General features: G+C 39.2%; 1 protein-coding gene across 1 annotated transcript in view; it reads right to left on the bottom strand.

Annotated features, from left to right (window-relative positions):
• GRIN2A (glutamate ionotropic receptor NMDA type subunit 2A) overlaps positions 1–21,198 on the bottom strand; it is a gene marked incomplete at both ends in the record, with an annotated part of 157,025 nt that overhangs the window by 35,252 nt on the left and 100,575 nt on the right. The window contains 6 exons of the mRNA XM_082292494.1: positions 123–352; positions 2,937–3,062; positions 7,533–7,686; positions 7,811–7,979; positions 9,360–9,565; positions 18,255–18,369. Of these exons, the coding sequence (XP_082148620.1) occupies positions 123–352; positions 2,937–3,062; positions 7,533–7,686; positions 7,811–7,979; positions 9,360–9,565; positions 18,255–18,369 (1,000 nt within the window). The remainder of the gene's footprint in view (positions 1–122; positions 353–2,936; positions 3,063–7,532; positions 7,687–7,810; positions 7,980–9,359; positions 9,566–18,254; positions 18,370–21,198) is intronic.

Below are 21,198 nucleotides of genomic sequence, written 5' to 3'. Positions count from 1 at the left end.
CACTCAGAAGGAAATCATCCAGTTTTAGCTCATTATCTTGCTCACAGTTTTTAACATGAAGTACAGATTTCTAGAAGGATTATGGAGAATGGACACTGACCTCTTTAAAGCTGAAGACCTACCTTTTTATCACTCAGTCCAGTCACTTGGTCAACAAATTCCTCTTGAATCATAAAGGCAGCTAAGTTGGCAGTATAACTGGCCAGGAAAATGACAGCAAAGAAAGCCCAGACCGACACCATGATTTTACTCGTCGTCCCCTTGGGGTTTTGCACAGGCACAGAGTTGTTGAAGACCAAGCCCCACAGTAACCACACTGCCTTTCCAATGGTAAAGGATGGTCCATGGGGATCTGCAATTGCAAAGAGCAGTTAGTTTAGCTGCAGTTAAATTAAACCTTGCCAGTATACCCTGCAGGGACAACCCATGAGTCCCAGAGACATGGTTAGAAAATATTTCAGTACATATTCACTGTTCCCAACGTAATCACAGGATTTAGTATAGGTACCCTCCATTGCAATGACAACAATTTCCACATTTTTAAAACATAATTCAACATTTTTCTAAGTAGCATATAGTTCAAAATTTTTGAAATGGAAATGGAAAGGATAGGTTTGGAGGAGAAGCAGACTGGTACGTCTCCTGCAGGAAGAAATGTGCCACAGTACTGCCCTGTCAGTGTGACATGTGAAATGGAAAACTGGAGGTTTAAGTCTTAATGACTCAATTCTAGTACTTTTCTTACCCAAATTATTTTTATCATCTCCAGTCTTCCAACATTATGCTTTTTGAACATTATGTAAGCATATTTAAGATCAAAGTGTGTGAATGTGTCACCTACTTTTAAGCACCTTTGTACTCAGAGAATGAATCAGAAAGACAGCACAAAGGAGCTACCTGTATAGACATGGAATTTAGAGCAAGCCAGACTCTGGCTGCCTCACATGTTCGGAGTCAGTTCTGTGGCTCCAAATGTGTTGACATTATAGGTAAAATTCCGTACCAGCTAATCCATTCTGTAATTTCTGTTATTTCTATTTTCAGTCATCTTTTAATTCATCCCAAGATGGAAGTGGCCAGCACGCTGCCCCCAGGCTCACACAGGGCCAGAACTGGATTAGCAATGTCATTATCCACTCCAAAGGCCTCATTTGTAAAGCCCTGTGAGAATCAAGGGCAGTTGATTCTCACCCAGCTCTAGGTAAGTACAATGCAATCACACATTGCTCATCATCCAGACTCCCTGTACCCTCAATGGAGAGAAACAGGCCTCCCCTGACTGTGACTCATTTGGCCTACTTATAATTATCCCTTTTTCAGTTTAAGTGCAATTTAGTCAATAAGCTCTGATGCAGAATCTGTAACTTTACCTCCTCCCCTGCCCTGCCCCTTTATCCAAGGGGATGCACATTACAAATATAGATTTGCCTATTAATTTAACTATAATTTATTTTAATAATAATTCAATTATTCTTAAAATAATAAAACCCTAAGTGGGTATACTTAGTGCATGTTCTCATTTCAGTAGAAATACTCTCTAGTACAGTGTGAATATTTACAATGCAGTCAAGCTCTACATCTTAGATTATGCTCCTATTCTGCAGCAGCACTAGGAAAAAAAGAGTGCAGTAAAATAAACACAATGGAGCTGACTTTTGGTTTATGAAACTGCCTTCCAGACATATTTAGGACTGAACTGATACCGGGATAATATGTATTTTTCTGAGCAACAGTGTTACAGAAATTATATGCCAAGGGAGCAATCTAAAGTTCTGTTTATACCACTGGAGATTGTATTACCACAGAGCTTCATCCTGCAAAAGATGCCTAGGGAAATGAGAAAAGACAAATAATTTTCTTATTTAAAAATTATTCCAGGTTTGAAATTAATGGCAGCTGGATTTGTGATGAGTCTTTAGAGCTAAATTGGGATGGTCTAGTGCCATAACATGTCTTTGTAGCTGTAAGTACACTAAATAAACAATTCAGGGACATGAGGTGGGACAGAAAAGAACAGCCAAGTCCCTGAATCCCCAGTGTCTATATTCACCTTTGATTTCCCCTCTTTTAACACAGTGTTGACTTCAGAGAGAGGTTGCACATTTACTATCTTATTAAAATGATAACATCATCTGAACATTACAATAATCCACTTTTTCAGGGAGAAAGCCAGCCATTACCTAGAAGAAATCATTTGCTTTTAATAGTGCCCAGAACTGTGTTCACCAAGCTGGAAGATCTCTTGTTATAAAACAAGGCACGAATGATTCAGAAATTTTTAAAAAGGCTGCACACTCAAATGTCAGTTAAGAAATGGGAGGATGAGGGCATAGTGAGACATGGAATCCTCACCCTTGAGTCAAAGTACAGCTTTCACTGAGAAAGAGTTAATAAAGAGCTTGCCTGTTTTGAAAATGAAGTTTCTATAACCAAGGATGCTACACAGAAAGGAATGATGCCCTTCTGCCAGGGGCCTCATTTCAAGGCTAAGAGTTCATCTGACTTTTTACAGGAACTATACAAAGCTACCAAACCACTACACTGCTATTTTTCAAACTGTCCACCAGACCACAGGATTTTAGGTAACTTTCTCTGAACTGGACAGGAATTCATAATAGTCAGGAGCAGAACATATTTCACTGCTTTTTTAAGCTGACACTATACAGCTGATGCCATGTACTAACCAAACACTGCCTGAATAAAACTCTCTGATACCACTTACCCTTCCCTATGTCTTTATTCCATTGAATTGGAATTATAAACATGAGCATATATGCCTTTGAGAAATCATACTTTAAATGAAGAACATAAACAGTTTCATAAGAAATTTCACTGTTTTATTCTTACGTTATGTTTATTTGAAAAGATGGAGGGGCAGGGATGGGAAACACATGATTTTTCTACAGCCATGGGGTTGCGTAAAATGAAAATCTTACCTCTCCCTTGTGCTAAGTTCCTGTTGTATCCCACAGGACTAAAGTACTCAAATATAAAGACAGCCATGGCGGACACGATGAGAAGCATCACAAACATCATCACCCAGACTGAAGCACTAAAAGGCTCTGCAGCAAAACAGACAGGAGAAACAGAAATACAGTTCATTAAACCAGTCACAGCACAAGAATTCTAATGTCCTCGCCTAGGCAAGCCCAGCAGCTTCCTCCACGTTACCTTTTTCCAACAAAAATGCAAGCAAATAACTAAGGAGCAATATATAATGAACTGCTGTTAGTATATATAGACAAAATCCATAAAGTCAAAAGCTTAAATGTAAGTTACAATTCAAAACAAAAGGCTGCACACTTTCCTTTGACACTGAGTGGCACATAATTGGTTTGACTCGCTGCTTATTCAGTCCACAATCAGGCTGCTGTGCCTATTCATCCTCTGCTATACAAATTTATCAACAGAATGGTCCAACCACTATGACTGCATTTCTGCAAAGCAAAAGCAATTAAGCATATGTTTAATACATTTGGTAATTCAGTGAAGTAGTCGTCTTGTTTTCTATCCACCAAAAAGTGTCAGAGGAGGAAAGATAAATACTTGCATTCAAACTAAATGCTTCTGTTTCAGGATTCTTTTCTCTCTCTGTTTACTTTCATCTACCTGCAATGAAGATGATGTATTTATCAATTGTAAACACATCCTTTTGAATGTCTCATTCTCATCTGGGAGCAAATTACTGAAATCAAAAGGGTTTATGGAAAATTGAATGTCAGTTTGAAAGACAGAAGAACCATAATTAAGTAAAAGAAGTAGGTTGGAGAATAAAACTAAAATCAGTTTCAAATACCAGACTAAGCACCAACATTTATCAATATCAAATATCATCTTCCCCAACCACAGAGTCTCTGTCATTTCAGGAGTCCCTGTGGTAGCTGCCATGGTACAAGGATAGCTCTAAGATTAGCATGGCAAAGTAACATCTCCTTATCAGGCCAACTTATTTGGGGCACTTCACAGCATAACTTGTGCAAATAAAGCAAGTGTGAGCGAGCTCTGAAGTGTGAGAAGACAAATCTTAGTATACTATTTCTAATTGGGACAGAATCAAGACACACTTGGAACTACAAAAACTTAGTGTGTTCAAATGCCTTGCCTGTTTTTAAAAGCCCAAGAAGTTCCTCTCTTGTAGCTTTTTCATTCGTTGAATTTAAGATTGAAGTCACTGAAATTTCTTCCCTCGTTGCAGGAAAGGACTGAGTGAGAGCTGAGATGTGCTAAGCCCAACAGCCCAATCTGAGCCTTCCCCAAACTCAGATGGTTCACCCAGAATAGAATGAAATGTAATAATTTGTGCCCAAGCATAGAAAACTCATGACATCTTTTGTCTTTGCTATGATTTCTTCAGAAATTTGGAACTAAGACAAGACCAAATAAAAAATATCCCCACTGGTGATTTTGGATGGTAACTAAAAAGGCAAAGCAGGGACATTTTAAACCAAACTGCTTTCCTCCTGCAAAGGGGCAGTATTTTTTCAATTAATTATTTTATTTTTAAGACAGGGTAGGAAGTTCTTTCAAGTACTATAATTATTTTTTTGGGAGAGAATGAAAAGTTAGGAAAATACCAGAATTTGTAAAAGATGGAGAAAGATCTATGTAGATGCAGCCAGGGAAAGGACATTTTGTAGCCAAATACAGTCTAAAAAATATTTTCTGAATTCAGTTATTAACTGGATTAAATTGGAATTCATGTAGAACTACCATAAAATTTTGACAGCATTCTCACAGAAGAAAGCAAGGCTGATAAAACCCTTATCAAAAGCAACAGTGTAGAAACACCAATAGTAATTTGTGAAAATCGAAATAAGGCAGAGGGCAAAACAAGCCAATGTACAAAAGTGAGCTATAAACAGGAGTTTAAGCAGAATTCTCTTTAATAATTTAAGGAGTCTGGTAATGAGGTGGAGAATTAATGGAAGCAATAGGAAAACAAAAAGCTATTTGGAATAGCAAGCAGTAAGATTGAACAAGTACAAAATCAACTGAATAACAAAGTCGATCTTCCTGTCATATCAGAGATCCAATTACACGTTCAGCTCTGTGCTTTGATTCTCAAAGGACAGAAAGGGAACTTCCCTCAGGCAAGCAGCAGGTTTTAAAGCAATTTTCAGCAAAGCTATAATATGGCAGAAAAATACTAATATATGACTTGTCAGTGTACGTTTCAAATGACTGACAACAGAGAATATGAAACAAGGAAAAAAATGTCTTTGAGTCTTACCTCCCACCACCAAAACCAATACTTAAGGAATACATTAAATAAAGAAAGCCACAGATTTTCTATTCCATCAATGCCTCCAGAAAAGAAAACTGACCTCACCTATGAACTCTCCCTTTGAAAAATACAGAAATGGAGATCTGAGGTTTCCCTATTTTATTTGGTTGTTTAAATGAAGTTGAACCAAAATTCCACAGAATCATTAAAAAATATATTTGTAGATCTAGTATATATGATTTCTAGTACAATGTGAAAATGTTTTAATGTGGATAAAATTCACATTTGAAAGAGGCACATCAGAATCAGAACACGGCAGATAACGAGGAAGAGGCTGTCACAGCCCATCAGTTACTCAGATCTATCGGACACAACAACTGACAGGAAGAATCTAGTCACGAAAAATCCTGTACTTGTCCACATTCATAGAAACAATTCACAAACACAGATATTTCAGGAACGCTAATCAAGTGCTATTCTTTAAAAATTATATTGTATTTGACAGATTTTTTTAAAACCTTCTAAAGGAATTACATAAGATGACTCTATTCTCAGACATTCATTTAATTGAAACAAAATCAGTCTGTGAATAAATTCAGTTATCTGCCTGGTAGTATTTTGCAAGGCAAAACATTTTACTACTACGCACACCTCATCAAAATACACAGTCAATTCCAGCAAACTGGCAGCTTCATCTACGCCTGAAAAAAACAGCATACTTCTGAGAGCACAGACTTGATTTATTGGTGCAGTAAATCAGATTTCTTCAAAAGTAAAGCTATTTTAGAGAGCTTTATGAGAAGGGGTTATTTTTGTTTCTTTTGTATTATATGCACCTCCAACTAAACCAATAACATTAAATTCATTTTAGAAATGTAGTAACTCTGTTGCTTGTGAAAAATGCAAAAGCAGCTTCTCTTTTGACGGTGGCTGTAAACAGGTTTTCAAGAAATAAGTAAAAAATCAGCTGCACTTGCCCTTTAGAAAACACCCCAATACTTATTTCCAATGGTCATTTCAACATGCTGCAACTGCAATTTAAAAAATGAGCTTTACAACTCAATGGCTCAAAGAAATGAAAAGATACTCTCTGAGTATTTTCATTACAAGTACAGTTTCTTGCAATTTCACTTTAAAGTCTTTCATTCATATCAAACACCAACAAAATCTGCTTAGATACCACCACTTTTGGGAAATTATTTGATTACTCACTGTGTTATATTTACTTGCATCATCTCTGTAATGTGCTTTTATGCAACAGATATGAGAAATAAGCTCTGTGTTTTAATGATGATTCTTGCGTAAGAAAATTCAATTATTTGCCTGTTTGTATCTGATACTACACCACTAATCTGCTCTTCAATGTCTATGAGCAACTTCAGGGGGAGTGAAGAACTTCCACTTAGCAATTTAGAACTGGCCTCACTGTTGACCCAATGGACTTAAACATTCTAAACTGTGCCCTAAGATATCTGGAATATACTGATTTTTTATTTTTCCACTTAATCATTTTAGTGTCACTATTCCTGTACAAGATATCTTTAAAAATAGTGGACTCAAATACATTATGAAGAACATAACAGCATTCTAGGCTCATTCTCATGGCTCATTGTCTTCTCAGCTTCAGTAAGTTCAGGCCAAATTGTGAAGGAGACTATAAATACTAAAAGAGGAGAGGGAAGTAACAAAAGGAAAAATGCACAACTGAAACAAGAACCATGCAAGGAAAGAAGCCCAGAGTCTTTGTTGCTATATCCCACCTCCTCTCTGCTCAGCCTTTCATTTCTTTGCCGTACCTCCACTGTTCAGCTGCATCAATGGAGAAAACACTCAGCTCACCAGAACAGCAGTGTGGTGTTCAGAAGCCAGAGGTAACTGTTACCAAACTAGCCTTAAATTACATCTAAAGATAAGGAAGTTGCTCTTCAACTCTACCAGGGGTTTTTCAATTATTTTGTGAATATTAAAAAGATTTGAAACAAGTTATGATGGGCTAAACAAGCATAAATTAGTTTGTAGGGAAGCAGGGTTGAGGATGTAATTTTCCTAACTGAAGATTTTAGGGGATTCTTTTTCACATTGAAATCACTGTCACTGATTTTCACTTTCAGCATTCGAAAACAACAGCACTGTCTCCATTTGCTAATGATCCTATTAATCAGCACATCAACACAGCACAAACTTCCTAATGTAAAATTCAAAACTTAACAGAAATGTGTTCATGTACTACATATCTTAACAAACAATTAAATCTACCAAACTCTACAGAAATGCAATTAAGTTAATTGGATAGGCTGGAGACTCGTACCTAGAAAAGCAGATGGTGAAACTGTGCCGTTGCTCCGTGACACCATGACACTGATCCCAGTCTCAACGAATGGCACCGAAAAGTCAACGACTTCCGAACGCTCCTCATTGATGGTGAGAGAGCCCACAGCCATCACTGCCCGGTGATACACCACCTGATCCACAGGGAGAACACACCACCAATGTCACTCAGCAGAGGTACCTCATTCCTCCAAAAGAGCTCAGCCAGACATGGCTGAGTTCTTACTTAAGAGCTCTTTTATCTAGAAGAGAACTTACTTCACCAATCATTCCATTCCACACGTTATTGACTTTTTTGCCGTGCTTCCCATTTGTCACCAAGTACAGGTCATATGTGAACTTGACAGTTTTAGACAACTTCTTCAAGATATCAATGCAGAATCCCTTGCAGCACTTCTTAACATTAGTTCCCTCATTAGTTTTGTTGCTGTCAACAGAAAAGACACATAAATGTTCCTGCTGGGAGAAAGAGAGGCAGCACAACAGCAAGATCCAGCACACTGTGAATCAACCTTTTGCCATACTTGTGAGTGACCATGTTTTTCTGAATCAAGGGAAAAAAAAAAAAGCACAGGATGCTTTTATAGTTACATGGTGTTTGCAGCTCCTGCTAATCGCAACAGAATTGCTTGGTGAGACACAGAGATAACGTTACCCTACATGACATCCTGCTACTCCAGGATCCAGCCCAACGCACTGCACTGCTCCATGCAGCCTGCTCTTACTAATCTCTCTCTTAGGATTAGATTAAACTTTTATAACTTTTACTCTCAAGACATCAGACTACATGCCATTTAGTAATTAAAGAACATGTAAGCTATAAAAAGGCACAGCAGTCCACCGTGCTGGAAATGGATGCATCTTCTTAAACTGTACCTTTCCCTGCACTTGGAGGTGGATTTCAGGCCGCCTTTAAGTGCAAGGATGCAAGTTTTCTCTTCATCTTTTTTTCTGAAATGTTCATTTTGTGACCTCTAGAACCTTTCAGTATAAGCATCTTCAGAAGGCAAGGCAATATCTTAGAGCCTTTGGAAGAATTAAAAATTAAAATAAAACTAGTTTAGAACTTCACTAAATAAACTTATGTACAAAAATAGATTTCTCTGGACTTCAGGAAGCATGTACACAACCATTTAGCAGTCTCTGGATATCTTCAGAAACGTGCATCATATTCCCTAACACCTGCTCAGTAAAAATCCTGTTATATTCAGCTCATAAATACACAGATCAAAGCATAGAGAAGGTGAAACACCACTGACGGTGGTGTGAAACTGACAGTGCAGTGAAAACTTTTCCACTGATTTCTAATAACTGCTCCAAAGTTATGGAGCCCTGAAAGAAGGGGACTTTTCTCTTGATGGTAAGTCACAGTGGTCTTTTATGCTGGAGTGGTTTTTCTATAGCAAATTTCAGCATAAACTTACATTTTCATTAGGAGGCATTTTCAAATTGTTACAGACTAACGAAGGCAGGCGTATCTCAACATAACTGGAAACAAGTCAAAGAGGACTCATTAAAATAGTTCCATTTTGGAACACAATCTTCTTCCATGTGACTGAAAAGGGCTAATTCTCCTTGACTTTGAATTTACTGTAAACTCACTATCTTGTTAATAATTCAATGTGACTTACACGTGTATAACCAGGACCTTTCAACTTTTTAAAAAGGAGGATATGCAAAGAGCATACCATGTGGGAAAAGGGAGGAAGGGAAGGAAGGGAAGGAAGGGAAGGAAGGAAATTAATGAGAAAATAGAGGACTATACTTTGCAGTCAGGATAAAAAGGGAATGCTGTGTATTTACTCACTTAAGTTTGACAAATTTCCGGCATGGCACGGTGTTTTTTTGGCAGCTTTCCATCAGAGGATCCACATCCTCAACAATGACAAAGGGAGCCTCCTCCAGGGTGACAATGCTCAGGTGGTTGTCGTCAGGGTCGCTGTCTGCAAAGGAGCTGTACCTTGGCCACACTGAGTACTTCAGGCTCAGGGAGTTGTTCTCCCACTTCCCCACCTGAAAGGCCAAGATCCACAGGCTGCTGAGAGCTGCTTGCTGGAGTTTGACAAAGGGAGATTAAACGTGCTGGGACACAGGTACAGGGAATTACATGGCCAGGAGAGTTGTTTTGGGGTTTTGTTGTTAAAATTACTTTAAAATTCATTAGTAATATCATGAAATGAGAAAATGCACAGAGGTAAACATTAGGCAACATTATTTTAATAGGTAACTGTTTCATACAGACTGGATGTCATCAGTTAACACAGTCTATCACCTGGCACTGAAATTTGACATTCAGCATTTCTATTTGAGCCAGAACAGCAACCAGATACTCTATTTGTAACCAGGACCCATTAGAAGAAATAAAAAATTACTTGAAAAAGAAAAAAAAAAAAAAACCTCAACCAACCAACACCCATCAACCCCAAACAAAAACCCTAATTCACACTCACATCTGACCAATAACCAAAATACCATAATGTCATTTCTGTATCTCCCCAAAGAGAAGACTCTTCTGTCCTTATATATTGAAAAGCCACTGTGAAAGCCTTTACCCAGGGTTCCATCAGAGCCAGACCAAACCACATTTTTAGTAAGAATTTTTATTAGAAATAGTTCTCATTAGAAATAACTATTTTATCCTGCTTTAGTAATGCCAACTGTTGGGTAGGTTTAAGAAAGCAAACCCCAGTGCACAAGAAAATTGCCAGCTTATTTACTATTATAAAATATCCCTTCTAAATTAACCCACATTTCCTTCCATTTCCAGATCACCAGAAGGAGGTTTATGACTTAAACATTTTTGAGTCTAGTGTTTTCCTCCTCAGATTAACTACTTTCTATCCACAGATCTAATTACATGTTTTATCTGATGACAGATAATATAAATGAGCCAGTAATCCACATAATTTATAACCTAATGCATTTTAATAATTCTTGAGTTGCTTAAGCTAAACAAATGACAACATAATCATAAGACTGTTAAAATATTTCTTTTGCAAGGAAAATGGTGGGAATTAACAGTACAATAAGAGACTCAGGTCCTTAAAAAAATTTAAAAATTGTCACCTATGTTCTGTCTTCTAACAACTTGAAAGTTAATCACAAAAATTCCCAAAGAACATGATTTATATCCATTTCTATTTAGGGAAGCCTATAAGCACATGACCTTTGCAGTTTTGTTTCCATCCTGTTTATAAGATGTTTCACTGAACTTTAATGTAGGAGGCAGAAATGGCAAATCTCTACTCACTTAAATTAGGAAATTCAAAATATCTCAAGGGGAGTAGAATTCTCACTCAAATCAATGGAAATTGTATGTATGATTACTCTTTATGTACATTTCTAGCACGAAACTCAAGCAAAACAGGGTGGACAAAGCCTTTAGGAGAAAAGCTAGTTCAGACACAGGGAAACAATCTATTGTTTCTATAAATAACCCGGTTTAATTGTCAAGGTATGGTGCGTAGTGGCAGTAACAGCAGTGTGTGCTGGTTTACGTGAGCTTACACGGTGCCGTCAGAGCCCCGAGTACAACACGGGACTGGCCATCTGCAATGGGAGGATTCCAGCCAGCCCAGGACCTCAGACAAACAGCAACTGTGCCAAGGAATACGATGGATTTCAGAAGTGGAAAATGTGCCCGACCGTCTGCCTGTTCCAAGCATCAGAAGGAAATGTGATGGCATTTGTGCGGTCAGGACCGGAGCAGTGACAGCCCTGCCTTCCCAAACCGCTCGGTGCAGGATGCTGGGAGGAGGCAGATCCTGGTCCCGAGGCACACCCCCCTCTGCCAGCCACCCCCTGATCCCAAGGCACATCCCCCTCTGCCAGCCACCCCCTGATCCCGAGGCACATCCCTCTGCCAGCCACCCTCTGATCCCCAAGCACATCCCTCTGCCAGCCACCCCCTGATCCCGAGGCACATCCCTCTGCCAGCCACCCTCTGATCCCCAAGCACATCTCTCTGCCAGCCACCCCCGGCATCTGTGTCCCTGTCACAGGGACCAACAAGAACCATCCCAATGAGGTCGCCTGGCCCTGCCAAAAGCACAGCGACTGCTTTGGTGGTGTTAACAGAAGAACCCTGATATTCTTCCTACTTCAGTGGGAGCAACTCCATTTTACTGTTCTGAGGAGAATATAACCAGACACATTTTTAAACACCTGGATCTGGGGAAATAATTTCTTTTGAGAGTTGCATCTATAAAACTGCTGTGTTGAAGTAATAAACACAGAAGTATGCATTTGTAAACCATTTTTTTAAAAAGAAAATTCAAGCTGAGGGTAGTACTAAGCTAAAAATGCAGACATGCTCCACTACAGAACTGTCCAAAAGTGCATGCAGATACATTTATTGTACTGTATAGAAATGCCACAAAATAGTCAGAGACTTATGAAAAATTTCTGTCATTCCTAGTTATACTGATGATAATAATATGGCCTTGATCCCAGAGAAATACAGAAGGTGGCCCTCACTTGAAAAAAGGGCAATAGAAATGTTTTTGGGACAGATTGGGTCCCAAATCATAGAAATCCTCATTTATTGCCAAAAGAATGGAATTTACATGAAAAATACAGTTTCAATAGTGAATCAAACCATTGATTCACTATGGTAGCTGCAAAACTCATCTTCAAGTACAAACATGCAAGGGTACATATAACCATTGTATTTCTTTTGAACTTGCACATTTTTTCCTATTTTCTCCCACTTCACACGCAGTCTGAAATATTCTCTTTGGTTTAATCTTTACAAGATGCAGGAAGGAAAGGGGGAAATAGCTGAGAGCATGGAAGAGCTTGTTTGAAGTCAGACTGAATTAGCGGTCACAGGGTGCTCATCTCATCTCATCCACCATTGCCTAAAGCACCTTACATCTGACTCTGGCACATGTGTTTTGACCACCTCATCCAAGCCTCGTTATCTTTGGAAGATTGTGGCCAAGGAGAGTGATAATGAAGAATTTGGTGTGTTTCTGTGTGGCAGCCAAAGGCACACAGACACCTGCACAGTTACACATTGCTGTACCTCAGAGTCCCCCTCCCGCTGCATCCTAAAGCAGTCTCTGAACAATGTAAGGATGATTGGCACAATCCTGTTCACACACCCTCACTGAGGCCATCGAACCAGAGAAAAAGAGCAAGGCCAGATCCTGAGCAGAGCTTCCTTGTGTGCCAACGTTGGCACGGAAAGAGAGTCTGTCACACTGGCATATCTCACCAAAAACAAACAAATACCTCGGTCCTGTCACCCTCCTCCCAGCAGATGGGAACTGCACACAGTACACACTCATCATCCCTTTGTAAGAAAAAATGTTACATGACAACAGGGATAGTAAATACACTCCCTGGAGTACCCAGCCAAACCTTTGAAAAGAGGAAGATTTTCAGGGATGTTCCTTTTACATTAAACTCACATACATTGCAAAACATACTTTTTGAGCTGTCCCAGTTAAGAAAATAGTGCTGAGCAAATACAAAATCTAACCCATCTTGCTTTATTGAAAAAATATTTACTACTATTTTTTCATTACACTTTTCCACTTAAGAGGAAGAGCTACTATGGAAGATTTAAATCAATAACTAAAAAGCTAAAATAGAGTTTATCAGGTTAGCAATAACAGCTGCAGAACAAAGCACAAGATCAAAACCCTTCCTCCAGACACAGCATCTGCTGTACACCTGCTGCTGCAAACCTTTGTGTCACTTTATGCCTCTGAAGGTCTGTATTCCACAATGGCACTCTAAATTTAAATGACAAAATATTCCATGTCTTATTTATAAGTGTTTTACAGTCCTGAATGGTTTGAAGACATCCATTTAAAGACTTTGAAGTTTTCAAAATTTTCTGCAAAATCTCATATGGGGAATGCAAATGTCCTCCTCTTCCCTCATGGCTGCTGCTGACACCATTAGGAAGGCACCAGTCCTGTGACCAGCAGGGCTCCAAGGAAAACACAGGACCCAGAGAGATTATAAACAGGAGGAAAAAGAAAAGCTACCACCTCCTGCAGCCTCATTTTTCAATATGGAATTATTAATTAGCACTCACCAAATCCTCAGTGGCTGGTACAGTTTTGGTTCTGGGCAACATCCCAGATAACTGTGAAGCTCCAGAGCTCAGACTCATGCCAGAGGAGCCATTTTATGAGTTGATTATGTCATTAGAAAGGATGAGAGCCAAACAAATTGACAGCTCCTTCCTCCACCTCCCAGTGGGAGAAGACTTTCTGTCACCTCTGCACTCAGTGAGGACCTTACAGCGTTCCAGGAATGCCCAGACAGACATAACTTTACCTCAAGAGAGGAAGAGCTGCCCTGAAAGTCTTCCTGTTCTCTAATATATAGGTGTAAAGAACAGGGGCAAAGCACGCCACCTCTGCTTTCCATGGGAGTTGTGATTCCCTTACATCAGGAAAGAGGTGGGATCCATCCTCCTTGGATGATTTAAGAAATGCTGCATAATAATTGGTGCAACTCAAACAATTCAGCACAGTAAAGGTCAAAGGAAAGGCCTTTAGGCTAGGCAAAAGCTCACTGATACAGAAACAATATGCAATTTTCAGCCGACACTAAGTGTCAGGATAGGCATATTTACAGGAAGACTAAATACACAAAACAACAAGGACAGAATACAGGGAATGACAGCCCAACAGATGTTAAAGAGCACACTGCTGCTTCTGCTATGGGCAAAAAGAATATATCACATTACAACACAGAGCTACTGACAGAAGATATCCCAGCAAATAGATGATTAGCTCAGGCAATTTCATGTGTTCTAGTTAAAATATCTGCATTTCCTCACAAGTGTTAGGGAACGTCTACCACGAGACACGAGGATCCCTCAGCTGTCACGACTCTTGCTCAAATCAATTGAGATTTCACAAGAAATTACCCTGGAGCACCTCACTGATTTTTATATCCCCACAGTACTCTGACAAAAAGCTGTCAGAAATCTGCCCAAGCGCTGGGTCTCTCAGCTCCTGCCCAGTGAAGTCAGCTGCACAGTCAGATCCAGAAGCTGTCTTTTCTGGGCTATGTGACGGTGGAGGTTGGTAGCCAGATGGAGCTCTCTGTGAAGACCTTGGTTCATTTATTCCAGGCAGGAATCATGCACCCTCTGTCCACTCGTTCCTACTCAGATACAAATGTGTACAACCCCACACAGAACTTGTAAATCTGGCATATGCTATTTAATCAGAGCAAAATCAAGTTCTGCATTAAGTCCTGCATCAGTAGAAAGTTAAAGATGACAGGCTCTATTTAGAATAAACCTGGATGTAACTAATAGTTCTTGCAGTGGTGTTTAATTAGCAATTGTGCCACATAGCAGGCAAATTCACCCAGAATACAGACCACCATGATAATTTTATCTGTATCTACCTGGGAACACCAATAAAAATTGTTTTTACCCTGGAACTCATCTTTAGACACTCATCTTTAAATACAGTCCTCCCCACCTTAAAATATGTGATATGCACTGCTAATTAAACTGCCTACTTTTGCCAGTGCTAATCATATTCTAGTATACGATTTTAATATTGGATTGATTTGGGTTATTTCCACATTTAAAAATATATTAATTAAAAAAAAAAAAAAAGCCAGACTAGCAGTGTGTGAAGTTGGCAGCTCAGTGAAGTTGATGGGCCAGGTGAGACATCCAGGTCCCACCTCTCTGAGGTAACATTAACAGGGGAGCTGCACCTGGGGCTGCTGAACCTCTGAAGGTTGTTGAGCACTAGCAAAGTGATCCTGCAGCACTTTGGTGATATTTGGGCAACACTGTTAACTCTGGTAAATTTATCAAGTTTCACCTTAACAAGCACATTAAGCTTGTCTTCTTAAAAATCTCTTGCCTGAGAACAGCACCCCCTTTGCCTGTCAAGATCAGCAGCAAGAATATGAATGTTGGTGTCAGAAGTTTGAGTAGCTGCTTCAGGATCTGTCAAAATATCTTGCTGGATGCCTGCGAAACATGCCCAAAAAGTGATTTTCAGTCTTCAAACTATTATCGTCCAAACAGCTTTTTTCAGCATCTGATATGGGATAACCCATTTACATGTGAAGTTATCACCTCAAAGTTTCAATACTGAGTCACTTGTAAAGAAAAAAGAGCCTGTTTTCCGAGGGGTGAGATATATGTTCTCCAGCTATGGTTAATGGCTTCTCTGTAACCTCAAGCTTTATAAATTCTGAAACCAAGGAAGAAATTTTTTTAGTAAAAGCAGATTAAAACCAAAGAAAAATTGTTTTCATGATAAAGCTTGAATTTTCAGGTGAATACCAGGTAAAAAAATCTTCACCTAAACCACAATTACTCTTTCTACATAAATAATAAAGTAGCTACTTGTAATATGTACATTAGTTACATTATGAGGATTAACAGGCTGTTGCATTGTCATTTTTTCACATGAGTTAAGTCATTTAATTAGATACTAAGACTTGATTTTTTTCCATATAGGACTGAGGATATTTAATAAGATTTCAATCAAACTATTTTGTGATACTCCCTGCTCCACTGTAAGAGAAAGGAGAAGCACGTGCCTGTCTGGAAACTCAGAGCAGCAAATGCTAGATCTCAGATGAGTAACTCTGACAGTTTTAAAATTGAGCAAAACAGCTCAAGGAGAAAAGAAGAGGAAAGAAATTGCCTAAGAGATATGGGGTAAAACGTGCAACTTGGAGAGAACACTGAGATAACAATGAGAGCTGTTCAAATAGACCATGTGGAAGGGAAGGGCCTTCTCAATCTCTAAGTCAGTGGAGCTGAAGTGCAGTGACACTGTGCTGAAAAGATGTGGGGTGTGCCCAGACAGCCAAGAGCTATGTCCAGCTTGCCAGGATAATTGATTAGTCACTCTACTTGTCCTCATCCACAGAGGCAGGGATCAGCCTGTGGTCAGAAGAATAAGTCTCGTGGTGACATAGCGTTCTTGGCCGCCTTTCACTTCTCCCCTCTGACATAATTCCTAATTAAACCTGGCCCCCTTCCCACAGCCCAGTGCTGGAGCAGCAGCCAGCAGAGCTGCCCAGGCTGCCCTGCCCATGCACCTCGCCTGGCCTGCCACCAGCAGGGCTCCAGAGCAGGGGCCACACACAATCACACACATCCATTTGTGTTCTTCCTCCTAGAAGCCCCTCAAACCTGACAATGAGCAGGAAGGGATTTACAGCTGGAAAACTGCACAGACAAACTAAGGATCAGCCTCCAGAGAGCCCCTCAGCCAGCACTGCAGGAGGGGTGGGCACTGCGGCCGTACAACACCCATGGGCAGGCACCACGCAACCTGCCCCAAATCCTCATTCTCTGACAGAGAAGTCACTTGAAGGTTAAAGCAGGCTCAAGTTATTTCTTGGAAATAATGTTGGTTCATATATCCAGTATTTCTTTGCTGCTGTTAGATCATTTTTCAAAAACATCAAACCCATCTCTCCCTGTCCTTTGAAGGGTCTCTTTAGAGAAGTTTAAAGGTACAAAATGTATGAAATTATTTTAACATAAGCATTGTTGGCTGCCTCTTTGAGCATTTTCTTCCTTTGGCATTTCATACCAACAATATTCCCCAAGCAGTATAACATTTTTTCTAGAACATTATGATATGCAGACTGTTGAAGAATTTTAAAATAGGGTAAGAAATTTTCATAACAGTCAGTAAGCAAATGATTCCTCCAAAGATTCAGATTGACACATTTGGAGAGGATTAAATTTATCCAGAGAATTAAATTTGCATCAAATGAACATAAAGAAATACACAGCATAATCTAGGACTACTCTCTGTTTTTGCATGACTAGCATATTTACTGAGATGTCCTTCAGTAATTCAGATTTTGTCATTATTACTCATCATCATGAACAGTCATGTAGCCTTATAAACTGGAGTTTTAAGTTGATTTAATGGGTTTTTAGAACTAGAACAAAAAATTCATAAATTTCAGCAGCAATTTAGATAATGCAGAATCATGTTTCATGAATTTAAAATAAAAGTGGTGCATGATCTAGATGTACGTTTTCCTACAGACTTATATTACAAACGGTTTCTTAAAACAATTTTTTAAAACATAGGGCACAGCCTGCAAAACTCAGAGCCAGAACAATCACAGGCTGAGACTGGAGTTTTAAAGAAAAGATGCTTGTGATAAACTTTTTCATTTATTACTTACATGTATGGTTAACCTTGACGTTAAGACATTTTTCCCTCTAGTCTATATAGAAGTGTGTGGAGATTACTTGTCTACCTGGACTAGTCAAGATTCTGAATTTTTGACAGGATTATCCCCCAATTCAACAGGAACTTCACAGGTTTTTTGGTTTTTTTTTAAATTGTACTTTTACTATAAAATATGTCAAAAAATACAAAATCAAGCAAATAAAAGGACTGGAATTTTCAAGATATAACAATTCATCCAAATTCAAGTAGCTGAGGATCAAGCTTTTGGACATTTTTCAGTTATCCATTTTATTCTACTAAATTGTAAGAAGAACTGGAAATGCAGGGTACGTTTCACAGAAATCTGAAATCCACGTGGCTTTTCTTCACTGCTCTGTTGCTTTCCCTGTTAAAACTCATCAGACACACTCAGGATCGTGTAAAATTATCTTTTCTGCAGTGCTGTGACAAAGCTGCTAGAGCAGAATCACTGACATGTGTGACATTCATCCCTCTCCTCGTCCCTCAGCACCTCCCACGCCCAGAGCAGCGCTCACCTTCTCCCATTCCCGCTCGTTGTTCAGCACTATCACCACCAGCCTCGGGTGTGCCTGGTAACCATCTGCTGTGAAGGACAAATCTCTACCTTCCCAAGTCACATTCATCATAAACCTGGAAGGCAAGGAAGAAAAGTTCATTGAAAAATTAATGGGCTGTCCAGCAGTTAATGAGCAGCAAGTTCAGTCACCAGAACCACTGATTAAATCCATGCACCAAACCCTGCCAGTGCTGTCGAAAGCCTGTGCTTGCAGCATGGGGAGTCCAGGCATTTCAAGGCAGCTCATAGCTCAAGACAAAGCAAAATATTGTTTATGTATGAATTATAATGCAGACATCATTTTTAACAGCTTCCATATTATATATGAATAATCTCTCCCCTCCATGAATAACCTTTCTGGCACTTTGCACAACCTCACCAGCTTTTCACGAGCATTTTAAACAAACCTACATCACCTCTGTATGTAGCACTGTAGTACTGCATCACTGAGTAATACTCAGAGCAAAGTGCATGCAGTCTGTCTTCCCCTGTTCCGACCTCCAAGAGCCCAGCCAGCTCTTCCCAGAACTGTACCTACACACAGTGTTGTGACACAAGGATAAATTCCACTAATACCAAAAGCAGACATGAAAGCATTGAAAGTGCTGGTAAATATTTCAGATCAGTAATTTCAAAAGAAAAAGGATTTATGTTTTATTCTTTTGCATTTAGCTTAAATTTCAATGGTTTTCAAAAGATGTATAAATTAATTAACATTTTGAATAGGAAAAAAAATAGAGGGACACAGATTAAAATGTACGAGAAGGAGAACTTGCAAAATTTTGTTGGAAAAAAATCAAAGCTCCACACTGTTAGCATAAGCCTGACAAAGCTATCCCACAAGAGGTAAAACTGCAATTCAAAATCTTGGGAAGAAGATAACATGCCCCCAGCCCATGTCTGCAGTCTGAAGTTATTCACACTGAATTGCACTGAATTCTCAGTGTATTTAATTGAAAGAAATGCAGCCCAAGACTGATGCACACAGAAGTGCAGATGTCCATCCTACAGAAAGATGTGTTCTGAAGGGCAGAAATTTACTGTTCTTCATATATTACCTGTAGTGTTTTACCCACAAGAAACTCATACTGTCCTACGTGTTTGTATGGGGTTGAAGGAGTTGTTTTCGTTGGCTTTTTTAGCTGTAGTAGTAGCATGATCTCCTGGGGAATGTGACATAGACAAAATTCCTCAGCTCCAGATTCAGAGAAGGCTTTGTATTGACATAGTTGCTTGAAAATACCAGTAGCAGAAGCACACTAAATAAACATATATAGACCCAGAAAAAATACTGGCATTGGTTAATAATTAAATGTGCACTACCCTGAACAGCCATATTAACATCATTCAGCACCAGTTTGACAGCAATTTGTAAATTCAACCATCATAACTCATGGTTCATGACAGACTTTCAGTGTGAAAATTTTCCCCTTGACAGAACTTTGCTGTTCAGTTGAACTAATTTCCCATATATTCCATTTTTCATCCAACAGCGAAAGATCTTGCTTGGGAACAAAAGGCTTGTTTGGCACCTTGAGAGGCAGCAAACTGCCAAATAGGATTTACTTGCACACACATGTAAGGAACCAGCACAACATTCACTCAGTGCTGGAAACCACTGCGACCCAGGGGATGAAATGCCTGGGAAGTGACCAAAAGGGGAAATCAAGGATGTCCTGTGAAAACAGGCAGTACTTGTACTGGCACTTCTGCACCCTCTCCCAATTCACACCCATGAGATAACAGCCCTCACAATGAACACATCACCTGACAGGGCCATGCAGAAACCACCTCACTTCACTAAAGCTGAAAGCCAAGCATTGTGTCCCCTCCTAACAGCTGGACCCCAAACACACTCCCTGCACTGTATCAGGCTGTTGTTCTCACTTCAGTTTTTAACTACACAGAAAATGGTGATTGGACTGGAGTTGAACTCTTCTTTAATGGAGTTTGGTAGGATCACCACCCCCGATTTCAAACACTACTCATCATATTTTGGGATTAATATGCAAATGTCCTAGCCTGGAAGCTAGTCAAGGGCCATCACAAGATGCAGTAGTGATGCTCAAATGTTCCAAAAAAACCAATATCAACCACAACTCTAAAGTGAAAAATTGAACTCAGTGTATATTTTTAAATCATGTGAACAGCCACTAAGTAAAGAAACACATTTTGCAAGTTGTTTTTTTTTTTTTAATGTCCCTAATCTGAAAAAAATTCTCTTAAAATTGTATTCTCTGATCCAGATAGAAAGGTATCCATGAGTGACGCACTCTGACCTACCCCAGATTCTCACACTGCAGCAATAAAAAAGAACTTCAAAGAGATTCTTGTTTTCCCAAGCACATTCTTCTGAACAAAATTCATCAGCTGCCCATGTTCTTCAGAAATCAATGCCTACAACCTACACTCGCTTTTGAATTGTCATTTTTCTTCTGCAAAGGACAGAAGTCCTGCTCTGCTTTTACTGGCCACGATCCCAAACTATTTGTCGTACTAAAAATAACCAAGTGCTTTTCTGGTCCTGATTAGGAAGAAGGCTGTGAAGAATTTATATTATGTTATTCTTATAGAGTTTTACATTTATCCAAGGTTAATTCTGCGCAAGAGGTCTTTGGCTTCTGAATTGGATAAAATGTATTTCTGAAGTAGCTTTGGAAATGCATATTGCTGTTCTTAACTAAATGAGGTGTTTAGTTACGTGAACTCGTTACTTTGAAGGGGCAATTAACAACACACCTTGAATTTGTAGTTAATCTGTTTTCATTCCTCATTAATGCTTCAGCCTTTGCAAAGACATGATAGCACAAGGCCTTGTGATGGTATTATGATGCTGAAGTCTTAATTAACTTCTGCAAACTGAAATTTGAAAGATTCCCCAGGTGATACATACATCAAAATGG

The sequence above is a fragment of the Coloeus monedula genome, assembly GCF_965178545.1.
Source record: "Coloeus monedula genome assembly, chromosome: 16".
Lineage (NCBI taxonomy): Eukaryota > Metazoa > Chordata > Aves > Passeriformes > Corvidae > Coloeus > Coloeus monedula.
The sequence above is the reverse complement of the archived record's forward strand: the minus strand, read 5'-3'. Positions and strand labels throughout refer to the sequence as shown.